The 18,828-nt window shown below is 41.9% G+C and overlaps 1 protein-coding gene across 1 annotated transcript; it reads right to left on the reverse strand.

The window, feature by feature from the left end:
• Window positions 1-14,747: 14,747 nt before the first annotated feature.
• LOC104238881 (receptor-like protein kinase FERONIA) lies at window positions 14,748-18,468 on the reverse strand. The gene is made up of 2 exons (XM_009793380.2): window positions 18,265-18,468; window positions 14,748-17,705 (listed from the first exon to the last, which is right to left on the reverse strand). Exon 2 carries the CDS (start codon window positions 17,673-17,675, stop codon window positions 15,009-15,011), a length of 2,667 nt encoding a protein of 888 aa, XP_009791682.1. The 5' UTR covers window positions 17,676-17,705; window positions 18,265-18,468; the 3' UTR covers window positions 14,748-15,008.
• Window positions 18,469-18,828: the final 360 nt, after the last annotated feature.

Genomic DNA, 18,828 nt, shown 5'->3' on the forward strand with positions numbered 1-18,828 from the left:
ATTTTTGGGAGTATCATTTATTCTGAGAAAGGGTCATTGTCCAGGCCAAGGGTCCTGACCAAGGCGTTGACTTCCTGAAACTACTTGTACCAAAGTAGGGAGCACACGAGCCGAGGGTCTCGTTGCTGAGAATTTACTTAGCCTTTCTAAGGTATGATACATGAGCGCTGAGAACCATGAAGCTCGTGGAACCTCATGGATTGGTCCTATTCGATCAGGTTGGGATTGAACCCGTACCGATCACACGGTGACTGAGACAGAATTAAGTCAGGATAGTTGGAACTCCCAAAGTATAAAGTGAAGTATTTTTTTATAAGAAAGAAAAAGAAAAGAATTTCTTTTAGAATATTCATAAACTGCTATTATGTAATTATTTAGAATTATTCTTATAAGCTTTATGTTTTACATGCATTTAGAACCTTTGCTCGTAATGTATATGTTATTATAGTTTCGCCCCCTGTTGTTGAGACTCACTAAGTACAATAGATGGTATTGACGTTCTTTTTTGGGAACCTATGTTGATCTGCGGTACAACATAGGAACCGGTTTTGCAGGCGAGTAGGCTACTGGTTAGGACTTCCTTCTCTTCTAGTGCTATTGGTGAGCTCCGCTTTTGTTCGTGGAGTATTCCTTAGAGTCATCTTTATTTAGTTATTTCTTTGTTTACTTAGAGAACTATCCAGGAAATCTCATGTCCTGAGCAGTGCGTCAGTTTATCAGTAGAGGCTTCATAGACATAGCCGTTGGGTTAAGATTCAGATGTTTTTTATAATAACTTAGTAGTAATTCAGTAGTTACTATGAATAAAGTTTTGAAGTTGATTTATTTAAATAATTGAATTAATCAAAAGTATTTGGTTAGAGTATTGCCTTGTTGCATATAAAGTTTTGAGTTATAATAGATTTGATAAGCAGAGATGGTTCGCTCAGTCATGTTTAGTGATCGAGTGACGGTCTCGGCTTGTTCAGAAAATGGGTCGTGACACCTTCAGCCCAAGCGCTATATCAAGTCAATCATGGCATAAATCAATGAAACACGCTGCGGCGTGCAGCTCGATCACATAAATATATATAGCCTTAAAGCTTGTTACGGCGTGCGGTCCGATCCATATATATGAAGTCATAAGGCTCGTTGCGACGTGCAACACGATCCATATATATACAGCCAAATGGCTCGTTGCGGTGTGCAACCTGATCCACATATATACATTTATCACCCACAACTTGGCACTCAGGCCCCAACTCAGTCACCAACCTCTCCAGTCTCACGGGCTTGTGACGCTCATACTAAGCACCCCTAATCAATGATACGAAATGTGACAATATACAATAACAGAGTCTGAGATATGATATGAAATTATGAATGCGACTGAGTACATAATTGCAATTAAGCAAGTAACTCAACAGCAAACAACGACCATTATAGGTCTTAATAGCACTAGCATATAGCCTAAACATGATTTTTAATATGATTTGTAGTCAAATTTCTATAACACATGGAGAGCGTACAGATAACAACAAGTTATTCAACTTTACAGTTCCACGGATTGGACCAAGTCACAATTCCTACGGTGCACACCCACACGCCTGTCACCTAGCATGTGCATCACCTCCAAACCAATCACAAGACACATAATACGTGGTTTCATATCCGCAGAACCAGATTTAGAATTGTTACTTACCTCAATCCGAGCAAATCTCTACTCCAATACACCTTTTCATACCTTAGCATCGCAAATCGGCCTCCAAATATCCTGAACCTAGCCACAAACAGTACGATACAATCAACACGGGCTAAAGGAATCAATTCTACCAGACAATACAAAGTTATTAATCAAAAATTGACTCAAAGCCAGCCCTCAGTCCCATGTCTCGAAATCCGACAAAAGTCACAAAACCCGAAAGTTCATTCAGCAACGATTCTAACCATATGAAATTTATCAAAATCCGACACCAAATCGTCACCCAAATTCCTAAATCAAACTCTCCAAATCCTAGCTTAAACCCCTCCCCCCCCCCAATTTACACCTTAAATACATACCAACTAGGTGGAGAAAATCAATGGGGAAACAAGATTATTGATTAAAAACAAGCACAATGGACTTACCTAAAGAATCCCCTCAAAAATCCTCTCAAGAATCGCCAAAACTCGAGCTTAAAATGTTAAAGTGAAGCCAAAATCGCGAACCCTTATTTTTAAACATTCTACCCAGGCTTTTCGCACCTGCGGCCAAATAACCGCACCTGCGGAATCACTTTTGCAGTAAATTCCTCCTCTTCTACGGAAATCACTTAAATCTTCCAAGCACGCATCTACGCTACATTTTCTGCACCTGCGGAGGCGTTTTTGTGACCTTCTATCCACTTTTGCGGAAACAGACTCCCCCCTCAACTCCGCATCTGCGGAGCCTCGCTCCTACGTGCTCGCAGATGCAGTTAGACCCTCGCACCTACGCGCTGCCCAAGCCAGCTAGCTCCGCACCTGCGCAAATCCAGCCGCATCTACGGCACCCTCGCAGGTGCGATCACACCAGAAGAGCTCCTGCTTCAGCAATGCACTAACTTTCATTTTCGATCCGTTAACCATCCGAAATCAACCCAAGGCCTCCGGGACATCAACCAAACATACCAACAAGTCCTAAAACACGATACGAATCACCTCAAATCAGTTTAAACAACATTAAAAAATACGAATCGCACATAGATTCAAGCCAAATAAACTTTGAACTTTCAATTTCTACAAAGGATGTCAAAACCTATCAAATCACGTCCGATTAACTGCAAATTTTGCACACAAGTCACAAATGATACCACGGACCTGCCCCATCTCCCGAAATCCGAATCCAACCCCGATATCAAAAAGTCCACTCTCGGTCAAACTTTCCAAATTTCCAACTTTCGCCATTTCAAGCCTAATTCAACTAGGAACCTCCAAATCACAATCTAGACATGCTTGTAAGTCCAAAATCACACAACGGAGCTAACGAAACCATCAAAACTCTGTTCTGGAGTCGTTTACACATAAGTCAACATACGGTCAACCTTTTCAACTTAAGCTTTCAACTTTGAGACTAAGTATCTCAATTCATTTTAAAACCTCTCCGGACCCGAACCGACTAACCCAGCAAGTCACATAATAGCTGTAAAGTACAAAATAAGCAGTAAATAGGAGGGGGACAGGGCTACACCTCTCGAAACGACCAGCCGGGTCGTTACATCCTCCCCCTCTTGAACAAACGTTCATCCTCGAACGGGTCTAGGAACATATCTGGAGTCTGAAATAGGCGTGGATATCTGCTCCGTATCTCCCACTCGGTCTCCCAAGTAGCCTCCTCAACTGGCTGACCTCTCCACTATACCTTTACTGAAGTTATATCCTTTGACCTCAACTTTCGAACCTACCGATACAAAATGGCCACCGGCTCCACATCATAAGTCAGATCACCATCCAACTGAACCGTGCTGAAATCTAAAACATGAGACGAATCGCCTACATACTTCTGGAGTATAGAAATATGAAATACTGGGTGTGCAATCAACAAACAAGGAGGCAAGACAAGCTTGTAAGCCACCTCTCCAATCCTCTAAAGTACCTCAAATGGCCCAATAAATCGAGAGCTCAACTTGCCCTTCTTTTCGAACCTCATAACACAGTTTATGGGTGTGACCTTGAGAAATACCTTCTCTTAACCATGTAAGCAACATCACGAACTTTCCTATCGAGTAACTCTTCTGCCTAGATTGTACTGTGTGAAGCTGATCCTGAATCAATTTAACCTTGTCCAATGCATCCTGAACTAAGTTAGTACCCAATAGCCTAGCCTCACCCGGCTCGAACCAACCCACCAGAGATTGACATCGTATCCCATACAAAGCCTCATACGAAGCCATCTGAATACTCGACTGGTAGTTGTTGCTATAGGAAAACTCTGCGAGTGGCAGAAACTGATCCCATAAACCCCCAAAATTAATGACACAAACGTGTAGCACGTCCTCCAATATCTGAATGGTGCGATCAGACTGTCCGTCCATCTGAGGGTGAAATCATATACTCAACTCAACCTGAGTTCCCAACTCTCGTTGCACGGCTCTCCAAATATGCAATGTAAACGGTGTGCCCCGATCAGAAATGATAGACACTGGCACAACGTGAAGGCGAACAATCTCTCAGGACGAAATCTCAGCCAACCGCTCTAGAGAATAAGTAGTCCCAACTGGAAAGAAGTGCGCGAACTTGGTCAAGCGATCCACAATCACCCAAATATCATCAAACTTTCTCGAAGTCCATGGAAGCCCAACTATAAAATCCATGGTGATCCGCTCCCATTTCTACTCTAGAATCTCTAGCCTCTGAAACAATCCACCTGGTCTCTAATGCCCATACTTCACCTGTTGATAGTTAAAGCACTGAGCTACAAACCCCACTGTATCCTTCTTCATCCTCCTCCACCAATAGTGTTGCCTTAAGTCCTGGTACATCTTTGCGGCACTCGGGTGAATGGAATACCACGAACTGTGGGCCTCCTCACGAATCAACTCATATAACCCATCTACATTGGGCACATATATCCAGCCCTGCGTTCTCAACACCCCATCATTTCCAATAGTAACATAGCTGGCATTATCGTGCTGAAACTTGTCCTTGAGGACAAGTAAATAAAGATCATCATACTACTGCTCTCTGATGCGATCAAATAAAAAAGACCGAGAAATCACACAATCTAGAACCCAACTTGGCTCCGAAATATCTAATCTCACAAACTGGTTGTCCAAGGCCTGAACATCAACTGCAAGCGGTCTCTCACCAACAGGAATGAATGCAAGGCTGCCCATATTCACTGCCTTCCTACTCATGGCATCGGCCACCACATTGGCCTTCCTAGGATGATATAAAATAGTAATATCATAGTCCTTTAGTAGCTCCAACCATCTCCGCTGCCTCAAATTTAGATCCTTCTATTGGAACAAGTGCTGGAGACTCCGATAATCTGTAAATACCGCACAAGACACACCATAGAGATAGTGCCTCCAAATCTTCAATGCATGAACAATGGCAGCCAACTCCAAATCATGAACAGGGAAGTTCTTCTTATGGGGCTTCAACTAGAGCGAAGCATAAGCAATCACTCTATCCTCCTGCATCAAGACACAACCAATACTGATCTAAGAAACATCACAATACACTATATAAGAGCCTAAAATTGAAGGCAAAACTAGAACTGGAGTTGTGGTCAAGGAAATCTTAAGCTTCTGAAAGCTCTCCTTACACTCATCCGACCACCTAAAATAAGCACCCTTTTGGGTCAATTTGGTCAAAGGCGATGCAATTGAAAAGAAACCCTCCATGAAGCGACGATAATAACCAACCAAGCCGAGAAAGCTCCGATTCTCCGTAGATGAGGATGGTCTAGGTCAAATCTGAATTGTCTCTATCTTCTTCGGATCCACCTAAATCCCTTATTTGGACACCACATCCCCCAAGAACGCCACTGAACTGATCCAGAACTCACACTTGGAGAACTTGGCATAAAGCTTCTCCTCTCTCAACTGCTGTAACATATTCCTCAAATATTGGGCATGTTCCTCCTAGATACGAGAGTACACCAGGATATCATTAATCAACACTATGACAAACGAGTTGAGATAAGTCTGAAATACATTGTTCATCAGATGTATGAACGTTGTCGGGGTGTTGGTTAGCCAAAAGACAACACAAGGAACTCATAATGATCGTAACAGGTCCTGAATTTTGTCTTTAGAATATCCGAGTCCCAAATCTTCAACTGGTGATACCTAGACCTCAAACCAATCTTAGAGAACACCCTCGCTCCTTGAAAATGGTCAAACAGATCATCAATACACAGCAAAAGATACTTGTTCTTGATTATAACTTTATTCAACTGCATATAATCAATGCACATTCTTATAGTACCATCCTTCTTCTTCACAAACAGAACTAGTGCACCCCAATGTGACATACTAGGCCTAATAAACCCTTTATCAAGGGGTTACTGAAGCTGCTACTTGAATTCCTTCGACTTAGCTAGTTCCATAAGCTACAATGGAATAGAAATGGGTTGAGGTCCCAACACCAAGTCAATACTGAAATCAAAATCCTGTTGGGCGGCATGCCCGACAGGTCTACAGGAAACACATCCAAAAAATCTCGCACTACCGGAACAGAATCAATAGTAGGAGTATCAGCACTAACATCCCTCACAAAGAAAAAATAAGATAAACAACCCTTCTCAATCATCCGTTGGGCCTTCAAGTATGAAATCACTCTACTGGGAACATAGTCTATAGAACCTCGCCACTCAATCCTTGGCAACCCCGACATCACCAAAGTCACGGTCTTAGTGTGACAATCCAAAACAGCATGACATGGAGACGACCAATCCATACTCAAGATCACGTCGAAGTCCACCATACTAAACAATAATAGATCAACTCTAGTCTCCAATCCCCCAATAGTCACTACACACAACCGATATACATGATCCATAATAATAGTATCGCCCACTGGCATAGATATATGAACAGATGAAACTAAGGACTCCCAGGTCATATCCAGATAACGAGCCAAATACGATGAGACATACGAATAAGTGGAACCAGGGTCAAATAATACAGAAGCATCATATGGCATACTAAGACAATACCTGTGATCACTGCGTCTAAAGCAATGGCATCTGGTTTGGCAGTGAAACATAGAATTGGTCTTGGCCGCCACCTGATCGGCCTCCCCCTCTAGGGAGACCCCTAGCTGCTTGAGCTCCACCCCGAGCTCACTAGGTAGGTGGTGAAGTAACTAGTGCTGAAGTCATAGTCTGACTCCTCTATTGAGCTGGACCTCCCAAGAAATGGGGACAGTGCCTCCTGATATGACCATGCTCTCCACACTCGTAGAAACCCCGATCTGACAATAGTGGTGGGGACTGAAAGGATCCCCGAGCACCGGGATAATTGCTAGAAGGACCTGGCATAGATGAACCCTAAACCGATGGAGCACGGGACAAACTCTAAGGTGGAAGGGCACTAGGAGATGACTGACCCTAGTGAGAACTATATGAACTGTGGCTAGATGATGCACCACGGTGAACTAGATGAGCCATCTAAGCGTTCTTATAAGGACGACCCCTGTCGTGGTAGAACAGACCCCAGAAGGAGCACCACTAAAATCTCCCAATCCACGAGGCCTCTTGGCCTCCCTCTTACCCCACTCCTGGCTGTGGACCATCTCTATCTGTCGAGCAATATCAACAACCTAATCGAAAGTAGCACCAGACACCCTCTCTCTAGTCATAAGCAACAACAACTGATATGTGATTCCATCAATGAACCTCCTAATCCTCTCCCTATCCAAGGGAACCAACCAGACTGCATGACAGGAAAACTCAGAAAACCTCATCTTGTACTGTGTCACAGATATGCCATCCTGACGAAGCTTCTCAAACTATCTGTGCAGCTCCTCTCTATGGGACTGCGGCACGAACTTCTCCCAAAAGAGAACAAAGAACTCCTGCCATGTAAGTTTTGCTACATCGACCGGCTTGCGCTTCTCATAAGCCTTCCACCATCTGAAGGTAGCCCCAATAAATTGAAAAGTAGTGAATGAGACCCCACTGGTCTCTAGAATACTTCATATATGAATAATTCACTACACTTCCCCAAGAAGCTTTGGGCATCCTCTGACTCAACCCCGCTAAATGTTGGAGGTTGACGCCTCCCAAAAACTCTCGAGACTCCTCTGCTCATCATCAGTTATAATGGGAACCCCCTAGCCCTGAGCCGCTGTAACAGGTTGGGCTGGTAGTGCCCCCGGTGTTTGCAGTCCCTGTATTACCTGCTCTGGTGTATGTGCGGAGGGAGTCTGAGCACCTCCCCCAGCCTTAGAAGTGGCTGATGTGGTCGGAATAGAGACTAACTGAGCAAGACTGGTGCACACGATCAGAATCTGATCCAAAGCCTCTTAAAGGCTTGGAATCATAATGGGCATAGTTGGTGTCTGGGCTGGCCCTACTAGCTCAATTGTATCTGGCACCTGCTCCTAAGCTGGAGTGACTGGTGGGTCTGTAGGTGTTGCCCTAGCTACTGTACGAGCTCCACCTTTGCCCTTACCGCGGCCCCTACCGCGACCTCAGCCTCATGTAGCCCTAGTTGATAGTACTGGTGGATGTCCATCCTGCCCGGTAGCACGTGTTCTCACCATCTGTGAGAGAATAAAATAACATAAGTTTAGTTACAGAATCAATAGATTCGCATGACAAGAATACAAGAATGTGAAGTTTACTAAGGGTTCGACAGCCTATCGAAGATAAGTACATACGGTTGCGTACCGATCCGCAAGACTTTACTAAATCTGCTCCTGACTCATGAGACCTATGTAACCTAGGCTCTAATACCAACTTCTCACGATCCAAACCCTAAACTGTTGTGATGGCGCCTAACGTGGTACTAGGCAAGCCGATATTTACGAATCAACTCCAACACTTTTAAAAGAAAATAGATTTAAAGCAGTTTAAATAGTAAAACTTTTCATAAACAGGATAAAAATCCTAAACACAATGCGGAAACTCCCAACATGGGGGTGTCACTAAGTAAATGAGCATCTAAATATCACAAGTCTGGAAAATACTGTCTAACAAAGTCTGAAACTAAATATAATAAGCGGAAATGATAGGGAAGGAGAAATAAGGCCTGTGAAGTGCCAGGCAGCTACCTTGAAATCTCCTAGAAGATCAACTATGCGATGAAATCAACACCCACCGTGTCCGAAAATATCTGGATCTGCATACGAAGTGCAGGATGTAGCATGAGTACAACCAACTCAGTAAGTAACAAGACTAAATAAAGAACTGAAAGTAGTGACGAGCTTTGCAATTATAGTTCAATTTCAGTAATTTCAACATAGGAAAGTAGGCATGCTTTCAAGTTCGATAAATTAAATCAAAATAGTTACTTTATGACAAGTTTAAGTGAAACAAAGTGTAATATCTTTCAGAAATTTCAAGACAATGATACATGGCAGCTAAATACAACAATAATGAAACACAATGCATCCTCTTAGGGCCACAGTTACTTAGCCCTCCCAATTACTCAGCACTCGACACTCAACACTCGTACTCAGTAGGTACCTTCACTCACTGGGGGTATGTACAGACTCCGGAGGGGCTCCTTCAGCCCAAGCGCTATATCAAGCCAATCATGGCATAAATCAATGAAACACGTTGCGGCGTGCAGCACGATCCCATAAATATATATATATATATATATATATATATATATATATATATATCCATAAGGCTCGTTGTGGCATGTAACCCGATCCACCTATATACAGCCATAAGGCTCTTGCGGCATGCAACCCGATCCACATATATATAGCTATAAGGCTCATTGCGGCATTCAATTCGATTCATATATATACAGTTATAGGCTCGTTGCGGCATGCAACCCGATCCACATATATACATATATCACTCGCAGCTCGGCATTCAGGCCCCAACTCAGTCACCAAGCTCTCTAGTCTCACGGGCTCACGACGCTCACACTAAGTAGCCCTAATCAATGATGCGAGATGTGACAATATACAATAATAGAGACTAATATATGATATGAAATGATGAATGCGATTGGGTATATAATTGCAATTAATCAAATAACTCAATAACAAATTAAAGAACAACCACTATGGGTCCCAATAGTACTAGCATATAGCCTAAACATGATTTCTAACATGATTTGTAGTCAAATTTCTATAATACATGGAGAGCATACAACTAGCAACAGGTTATTCTACTTCACAGTTCCACGGAATGGACCAAGTCACAATTCCTACGGTGCACGCCCAAACACCCATTGCCTAGCATGTGCGTCACCTCCAAACCAATCACAAGACATATAATACGGGGTTTCATACCCTTAGAACCAGATTTAGAACTATTACTTACCTCAATCCGAGCAAGTCTCTACTCCAACAAACCTTTGCCTCGCAAATCGGCCTCCAAACGTCCCGAATCTAGCCACAAACAGTATAATACAATCAACACGGGCTAAAGGAATCAATTCCACAAGACAATACAAAGTTATTAATCAAAAATCAAAAATTGACTCAAAGCCGGCCCCTGGGCCCACGTCTTGAAATCCGACAAAAGTCACAAAACCCGAAAGTCCATTCAACCATGAATCTAACCATACCAAATTTATCAAAATCCGATACCAAATCATCACCCAAATCCGCAAATCAAACTCTCCAAATCCCTAGCCTCAAACCCCCAATTTACACCTTAAATACACACCAACTAGGTGGGGAAAATCAATGGGGAAACAAGTTTATTGATCAAAAACGAGCTCAAGGGACTTACCTCAAGAATCCCCTCAAAAATCCTCTCAATAATCGCCAAAACCCGAGCTCAAAATGTTAAAATGAAGCCAAAATCGCGAACCCTGTCAGGAGGTGTGAGAGGTTGGCCATGGAGAGTTTGAGAAGAGGTCGAGATAGGCCTAAGAAGTATTGGGGAGAGGTGATTAGGCAGGACATGACGCAGCTTCAGCTCACTGAGGACATGACCCTTGATAGGAGTGAGTGGAGGTCGAGGATTAAGGTAGAAGGTTAGTAGGTAGTTTATAGTTGTTCACCGATAGTCTTAGTAGCATGCATGTCCCTTCATATTCTTAGATTTTTATTACGTTATGTGGTTTTGTTCGCCTCAGGTATTGTATTCCTTATTGCTATTATTTGGTATCATGTATCCTTTATCTGTCCCTTTTTTCTTTTATCTTCCATCTTTCTTCCTTCCTTGCTTTCCTCTTCTTCTTCTTGCCCTTCCTGAGCCGGGGGTCTATTGGAAACAGCCTCTCTACCTACATTAGGTAGAGGTAAGGTCTGTGTACAGACTACCCTCCCCAGACCCCACCTGCTGGGATCAAACTGGGTTTGTTGTTGTTGTTGTTTCCTAGGCTTTTCGCACCTGCGGCCAAATAACCGCACCTACGGAATCACTTCTACTGTAAATTCTTCCACTTCTGCAGAAACCACTTAAATCTTCCAGGCTCGTATCTGCACTCCAGGTTCTGCACCTGCGGAGGCACTTCTGCGACCTTCTATCCGCTTCTGTGGAAACGGACTCCCCCCTAACTCTGCATATGCGGAGCCTCGCTCGCACCTGCGGGCTCGCAGATGAGGTTAGCCCCTCGCACCTGTGCCCTGCCCAGGCCAGCCCAGCTCCACATCTGCAAATCCATCCGCATCTGCGGCATCGCACCTACGACCAATCCCTTACAGGTACGATCACACGAGTAGAGCTCCTACTTCAACAATGCACTAACTTCCATTTGCGATCTGTTTACCATCCAAAATCAACCCGAGGCCCCCAGGACCTCAACCAAACATACCAACAAGTCCTAAAACACGATACGAACTTAGTCGAGCCCTAAAATCACCTCAAAAAACATCAAAAACATGAATCGCGTATAGATTTAAGCCTAATGAACTTTGAACTTCCAATTTATACAAACGACGTCGAAACCTATCAAAATCACATCCGATTGACCTCAAATTTTGCACACAAGTCATAAATGACACCACGGACCTACCCCAACTCTCGGAATCTAAATCTGACCCAAATATCAAAAAGTACACTCCCGGTCAAACTTCTTAGATTTTCAACTTTTGCCATTTCAAGCTTAATTCAACTACGGACCTTCAAATCACAATTCGGATACACTCCTAATTCCAAAATCACACAACGCAACTTACGAAATCATAAAAACATCAATATCTGGTCAACCTTTTCAACTTGAGCTTCCAACTTTGAGACTAAGTGTCTCAATTCATTTTGAAATCTCTTCGGACCCGAACCGACTAACCCGGTAAGTCACATAACAGCTATAAAGGACAAATTTAGCAATAAATGGAGAGACGAGGCTATAACTCTCGAAATGACCGGCCGGGTCGTTACAACCTCGGCTATACCTTTCCTGTTGTTCTTGTTCTGATCTCCCCTACACTTCTCGGCGTTGCCTTCTTTGGACTTGGCAGGCTCTATCTTGAAGTCAATGAGCGACTCGGTTACCGCTATGGCCTCTTCCACGTTGGCTACTTGATGTCTTCTTAACCCCTGTTTTGCCCAATTTTACAACCCATCTGTAAAATAGAAAAGGGAATCTTCCTCGGACAATGACAGAATTTATAGTATTAAGGTAGTGAAGTCATGCACATACTCTCGAATTGTGGTCATCTGTCGGAGCTCCCTTAGCTTCCGTCTAGCCTCACACACCACATTCATCGGGTAGAATTATTTCTTCAACTTTTTTTTTGAAGTGCTCCCACGTCTCTATCTTGCATAGCCTTTTCTCTATGTCAATACACTTTCGACGCCACCATAATGCAACAATCTCTGAGAGGTATAATACATCAGTACTGATATTGGCCTCACCATCCCTCACTTTGTCGTGCTTGAAGTAGTTCTCCATGTGCCAAAGAAAGTTTTCCACTTTTTGTGCATCACGAACACCTTTGAATACCGGTGACTTGGGAGCCTCGATCTTTGCCTCCCTGGTCACAACAACATTATTATCTGCCTCGGTCATGCCAATATTAATATGCTCCTTGAGTGACTCTATCTTTTGCTTCATTGTATCAATAATACTCAACGCCTCCATGTGTCTGCACTCCAAGGTTGTGATGGTTTGCCTTGGCTCCATCTCGACCTGCCTACGTCCCTCCAAGTCATTTCGAATACTCTCAATCTCCTCAAGAGTGTGTCCCTCAAGAACACTAAGGGTGCCTTCCACCTCCCCCAAGTATTGGCCAAAGATCTTCACGGCATCAATCACCACGTTTACCTTCATCGCCCATTTTTTACCGAGCAAGACGTCCTCTGGTAGGACCTTCACTTCATCCTCGTTCGCCTCATTGGCAGATGGTTCTTGGGATGTCAGCCATTCATTTGATACAACCTCGGGCGGCACCTCCTGGCTCTTGTTGGTGGCATTCCTCTTTTTGTTACAGCCTTTCTTGCCAACAGTATCCTGGATGACATTGGGTTGGATGTTGGCAGCGTAAATTTCTCTGTTGTTCGTCATTCCCTTAGTTGCAACCTTTGTTATGATATCACGTTGTCACGTCCTTAGTCTTTGACTAAATATACGTGTGGCACTTGATAACTCGCTCACGATCTTGCACAACTTGTTCGCGTTCTTGTTATGCCAAGTCAGTCTTACTACATTAAAGATTACTAAGGGAATGCTAGAACACAGGAGAATTGCCAAAGGAAGCTTTTGTCTTAGAAAGAACTTGATTGTTTTGCTTGGTGAATTTACAAATGAATGACGCCCTTTATATATTAGTCTCGTAGGGGTTAGTATATAAATATTAATTGTTACACAAGTCCCTTATTATTTACAAGTAAGTCCTCTCTCTAGAATTTTCTACATAACTAGAATTTTTCAAGGACTTTCCTAGCAAATTCATAGGGTTCTAGGGTCTTCCTAGGAAAACCTCTATATTTCTCTAGAACCTTCCCACATATGCTAATCTATTTTATATGTAAGCTTTTTATATGGCAAAAATATATGTCAAATTCCACCTACGTGACATGATGATGTGGCGGGTCATAACAATATGAGGTGCTTTCTCGGGGGACGCTGCATCTATATTGTGGATGCAAGTGTTGATATTTGAAACGACATTGCTATTTGCTAGGCCTCTCCCTCACTTCTTCAAATTTAGTTGATGAGCCCCATCTCATGCTGACGACTTTTTATTTTGCCTTATCAACTTCTTCCATTCTCTCCATTCTTTCTTCTTCTTTTTTTATTTATTAAAAACTCAAGTTGAAAACTAATTCAAAGTTGTATAGGAAACCTAAATTGTTTAGGATTTGATATTTGTTAGTTTATTTATTTTATGTCTAAATAGAATTTGTTGTCAGAATTAATATAAGAATAGGCTTTCCTATTTCTATTTAAAATAAGTTTCATAATATTATAAATAGGGGAATAGATAACATATTTTATGTGTGAAAAAAATAAAGAACGGTAGAGTTTATTCAGAAATTTATAATAAAGTATTTTCCTTCAACTCAAAGCTTGATATAATCCAATGAAAATGGCCAGACCTAAATTTGTCAACAACATGGCATGCACGTCATTCAATTAAAATACTTCAGCAAAAGACCATCTATGCTAATATTATTATCCGGCCAGCCATCACTGTGATTATATATAACTGATAGAAAGACGACAATTTCTCTCCATCATGTATGCAGCTCAAATAATACATCCTTTTCAAATTGCTTTACACACTCACCTTCCATCTAATCAACTCTCGACGTTAATACAGCTGGCACAAATTAAAATGACTAATGGAGAAGAAAACAAAGCAAAAAGCTATCATGAAAACCTGTAAAAATTAAACAAATCCTTTTTAAAATCTTTGATAAGAACATGGGACCAACTCCCTCAATGTCTCCAACCAAAGTCAACGATTAACTACCAAGGTAAACCGCGTAACGCCTCAATAATATTAGCAGCAAACAACGGGGAAAATAATTCTAGTGCTAAATAATGTTAATTTTCCTCCCCTAAAATGAGAAGATTTAGATAGTTGACATCTTTGCGTTTGAACCTCATACTTTTGCTTTTGTTTATGTTCTGTTGGGACCAATATCTCTTCATTTTCTTCCAAGGCAGCAACATAATATAAACTCATACTTCAGTTCTACATGATGCATGACATCAGAATTAATGTCACAGTGAACAACCTCTTCATTAGTTAATAGTACAACAGAAAAATTATTTCACACTTGGAGTATTGGTAGATACAACTTACAAAAGAGTTTAAAGATAACATATGAATCATAAAAATAAATAGTGAGCAAAAGAATAAGACAGTACGAGAAAGGAAAAAAGTGACTTCCGCTGTTAAAGAGGGCGATAGCACATTGCCTTAACGAGCTATAGATGACCAGTGGCAATATGTATTTGCTTTCAAGATGTGAGATTTTAGCGTCCTTTTGGATTCATGATTTGAGAGAAAACAGCACTAGGTGTTAACCCGTCTGAGTCGTCACTGGCAAGGCTGCGGCCGCCAATGCTCATGGATATGCCACTGCTTCTTGAATCAGTCATGCTTGCATCAAAACCTGCGGATTCATTTAAATCCTTCTTTCCTTTGCATGTGACATCAAAGCCTTCTTCAATGTCCATCTTTCCAAAACCTTTGCCACATTCTTCTGCACTCTCCTGAAGTTGCAGAGCGAATTCAAGGTTCCAAAGCACATCTCCCATGGAGGGCCTGTCAACACCAACATCAGACACACACTTCACTGCTGTCTCTGTAAATTTCTTCAAGCATTCTGGTGCAATCTTCCCTTTCAGATATGGATCAATTATCTGGTCAAAAGTGCCTTTCTTGTAGCAATGGAATGCCCACTCAGCTAAGCTCACTTGCTCCTTGGGAAGAGTTGGGTTCAATGCTGGCCGAGCACACAAAAGCTCAAACAGCACTACACCAAATGAGTATACATCAGATTTGTCTGTGAGTTGCTGCCTTCTGAAGTATTCTGGATCCAGATATCCAAAACTGCCCTTCACCACGGTGCTGACATGGGTGTGATCCAATGTAGGACCTGTCTTAGACAACCCGAAATCAGAAACCTTTGCCACCCACTTCTCATCCAAGAGGATATTAGTGGTCTTCACATCACGGTGGATAATAGTATGCTTGGCACCAGTATGAAGATAGTGCAATCCCCGAGCAGCACCAATGCCAATATCAAGCCTCTGCTTCCAAGGTAAAGGAGGCTTCTGGGTCTTGTAGAGATGCTCGCGAAGGGTACCATGAGCCATGTAGTCATATACAAGGATCATCTCACAGTTCTCCTCGCAATAACCAATCAAAGAAACAAGGTGGCGATGGCGAAGTTTAGAGAGCATTTCAATTTCAGTTTGAAATTCATGAACACCTTGCTCAGAGAGAGGATTCCCACGTTTGATAGCAACTTTTGTGCCACCATCAATTTCTCCCTTGTATACTTTGCCAAAACCACCCACCCCAAGAAGCAGAGATTCATCAAAGTTATTAGTGGCTGCCTTGATCTCAGCAAATGAAAAGTGACGACAAAGGTTTGATGGGAGGGACGAAGCATAACTGCCTGTAGTGTTTGTCTTAGCAGAACCAGAAGTATGTGAATTTCCATATAAAGATAAAGGGAGCCAGCCTGATGGTCCATCACTTGGACTTTGGACCTTCCCATGTTTCCGGCGGCGGGTGACAAGGCATACAACCAAACCGATAAGAATTATGGCAGCAATTCCACCTCCAACACCTCCACCAATAGCTGATTTATTACTTTTTGATTGACCTTTTTTCGACGGCAGAGGGTCAATATGATCTGGTTCTGGCACTGGAACAGGATTAGGCCCTGCGAGGTTTCCGTTGGTGTCATTCACTTTAAAAATCTCTACTCCATTCAAAATTGCATCATACCAATTGGATTTTGAAGCAACGTTTGGATGGAGGGCAAGCCAAAGATCCTGCTGTGGAGCCCCAGAATTGACAGAGACCACATAATCCTTGTGGAAAGGAACCCCATTGCTTCCAGTCCAAGCAATGACATCTGCTGCAGGTTCCGCAGTCTGATTATTCATGTAGATGACAAACACCCTTTGGTTGATTTTTGTGATATTCTTAGTGATTTCACAGAAATGGAGCCTAACAAGATAAGAGAACCCCGAATCAACTGAAAAAACCCAAGTCAAATTGTATTGCAGGTTAATTTGAGCAGTTGGACCCATTGACCTGGCTGTCTTATAGACATCAAGCGGGGCAATGTCAGATGGCGTTCCTTCAGGATAGCTTACTGTGAGATTCTCATCATCTGCAGTATCTGTAACCCCGTTGGCTGCTCCAAAAATATACTGTGAGTCATCACTCCATGACCTAAACATACCAGTATCAGCTGATGGTGAGATCACATTGCCTCCAACATTAAGCCGGTAAACATTCTCAAGGGCAGTAGAATTGTCAATAATGAAAGCAGCAGTCTGACCCACGATGAAGGTAGTCCCGTCATCTGTATTATAGATGTCACGATGTGAAATAATCTCAATCCCATTGACAAACGCAAAGGAGTTTGAAGTATTTGGAGAGGGTGTGAAAGTCATGTTCAAAGTTTCAGATGGCACATTGATTGAAAACTCCTTTGTCAAGTAATCGTAGTTGAGAGCTTCAGCAGTTTGTGCTGCACTGAAGTTTCTAAGGAGGGAATATGGTCCAACGGTCACACTGAAAATGGCATTGGTAGCATTAAGCTTGTTGTAAGACGAGGGATAAAAATACAGACGGACAAACTTACGACCAGGTGCTACAGGGAAACTATAGGTGAACTCAGACTCGAAAACACGGGCAGACATAAAAGGGACTTGAGGGACAGAGGGCTTTTGATCAGCAGCATCAGAGGTTGACGACTTACTACCCTTCAAATATGTTGACCCAATATCCGAACCCCATTTTCGACCATCGGCATCTTTAAGACCGTCAGGGCCTCCACAGTTCAACAGAATATCATCACCAGGTGCAGAATTTTGAGCCAACGTCACTTTAACGACAACAGCCAACAACAGGAAAGTGGAAGCCAAGAGAAAACAGAATTTACTGCCTTCTGTCATTGATGCTATACGCGCCAATAGTAAAAGTCACTGGAAAATAAAAAAGAATTGCAAAGAAAAGATCAATATCCTACTGTTTACCTCCAGGCAAATTTAATCACATCAGGTCAAGAACAATGAAAAATCATAGGAAAGCTGGAATTTTTAAGTCCTAATAAACAATCAACCAGGGGTTTAAACCATTCTGCAGCTAAATACCAGTTGAAATGAGCTCACTTTTCCAATAAATATACACGACAAACAAACACTAAGTCCAAAATAAAGAAACCCCAGTATCAAGATCCATTATAAGAAGCAGCCAATAGCATAAAGCACATAGATAAAATTTTAAAAGCTATGAAAGTAGTAAGTCCAAAATAAAGAATCCCTAGTATCATCAATAATCAATACAAAGAAGCAGCTAATAGCATAAAAATGGATACTTATATAACTAAATTTTGGAGCTAAGTAAAAAGCATCCAGTCCAAAACAAAGAAACCCCATTACCCCAATATCAAGATCCACTAAAAGAAACAGCTAAAAGCATGAACATGGACTTCCAACAAAATATTGGGAGCTAAATAATTGCATAAGCAAAAGGATAATTTACCTAAAGAATCAGCAAGAAACTGAGAGATCCAAAAAGAAGCAAACTTTAAGCCATTCTTGGGTTGACTAAACCCACAAGCACTGAATTCTAAGCTGCAGTCAGCTGAAGAAGAAGCTCAGGCTCAGATCAAAGAAGAGAGAGAATAGGGTTTGAGTTTTAGAGAGATGGTAAGCTAGAGAGAGAAACAAAGAGAGAAGTGAAATTGAAGGAAGTTGGTAGTTTAATAAGTTGCTTTTGAGTTTGATATTAAAACTCAGCTTATTGGCCAAGCTTCTCAAGATTTGAGTTTGATATTAAAACTCAGCTTATTCCTGTTTGGCCAAGCTTATCAAGACAAAAAAAATGGTTTTTTCTCAAAATCACTTTTTTCTTTAATTTGAGGTGTTTGGCTAAGCTTATTTAGAAAAAAAAATACTTTTGGGAAGAAGCAGAAGCAGTTTCAGAGAAGCAGAAAAAAGTAACTTCTTTCCAAAAGCAGAAGCAGAAGCAGTTTTGACTTTTCTTCTTACCTAAAATACCATTAACAAAATATAGTATATATCAAAATAACCCTTAAACTTAATA

This window comes from Nicotiana sylvestris, chromosome 7 (assembly GCF_000393655.2).
Source record: "Nicotiana sylvestris chromosome 7, ASM39365v2, whole genome shotgun sequence".
NCBI classification, from domain to species: Eukaryota; Viridiplantae; Streptophyta; class Magnoliopsida; order Solanales; family Solanaceae; genus Nicotiana; species Nicotiana sylvestris.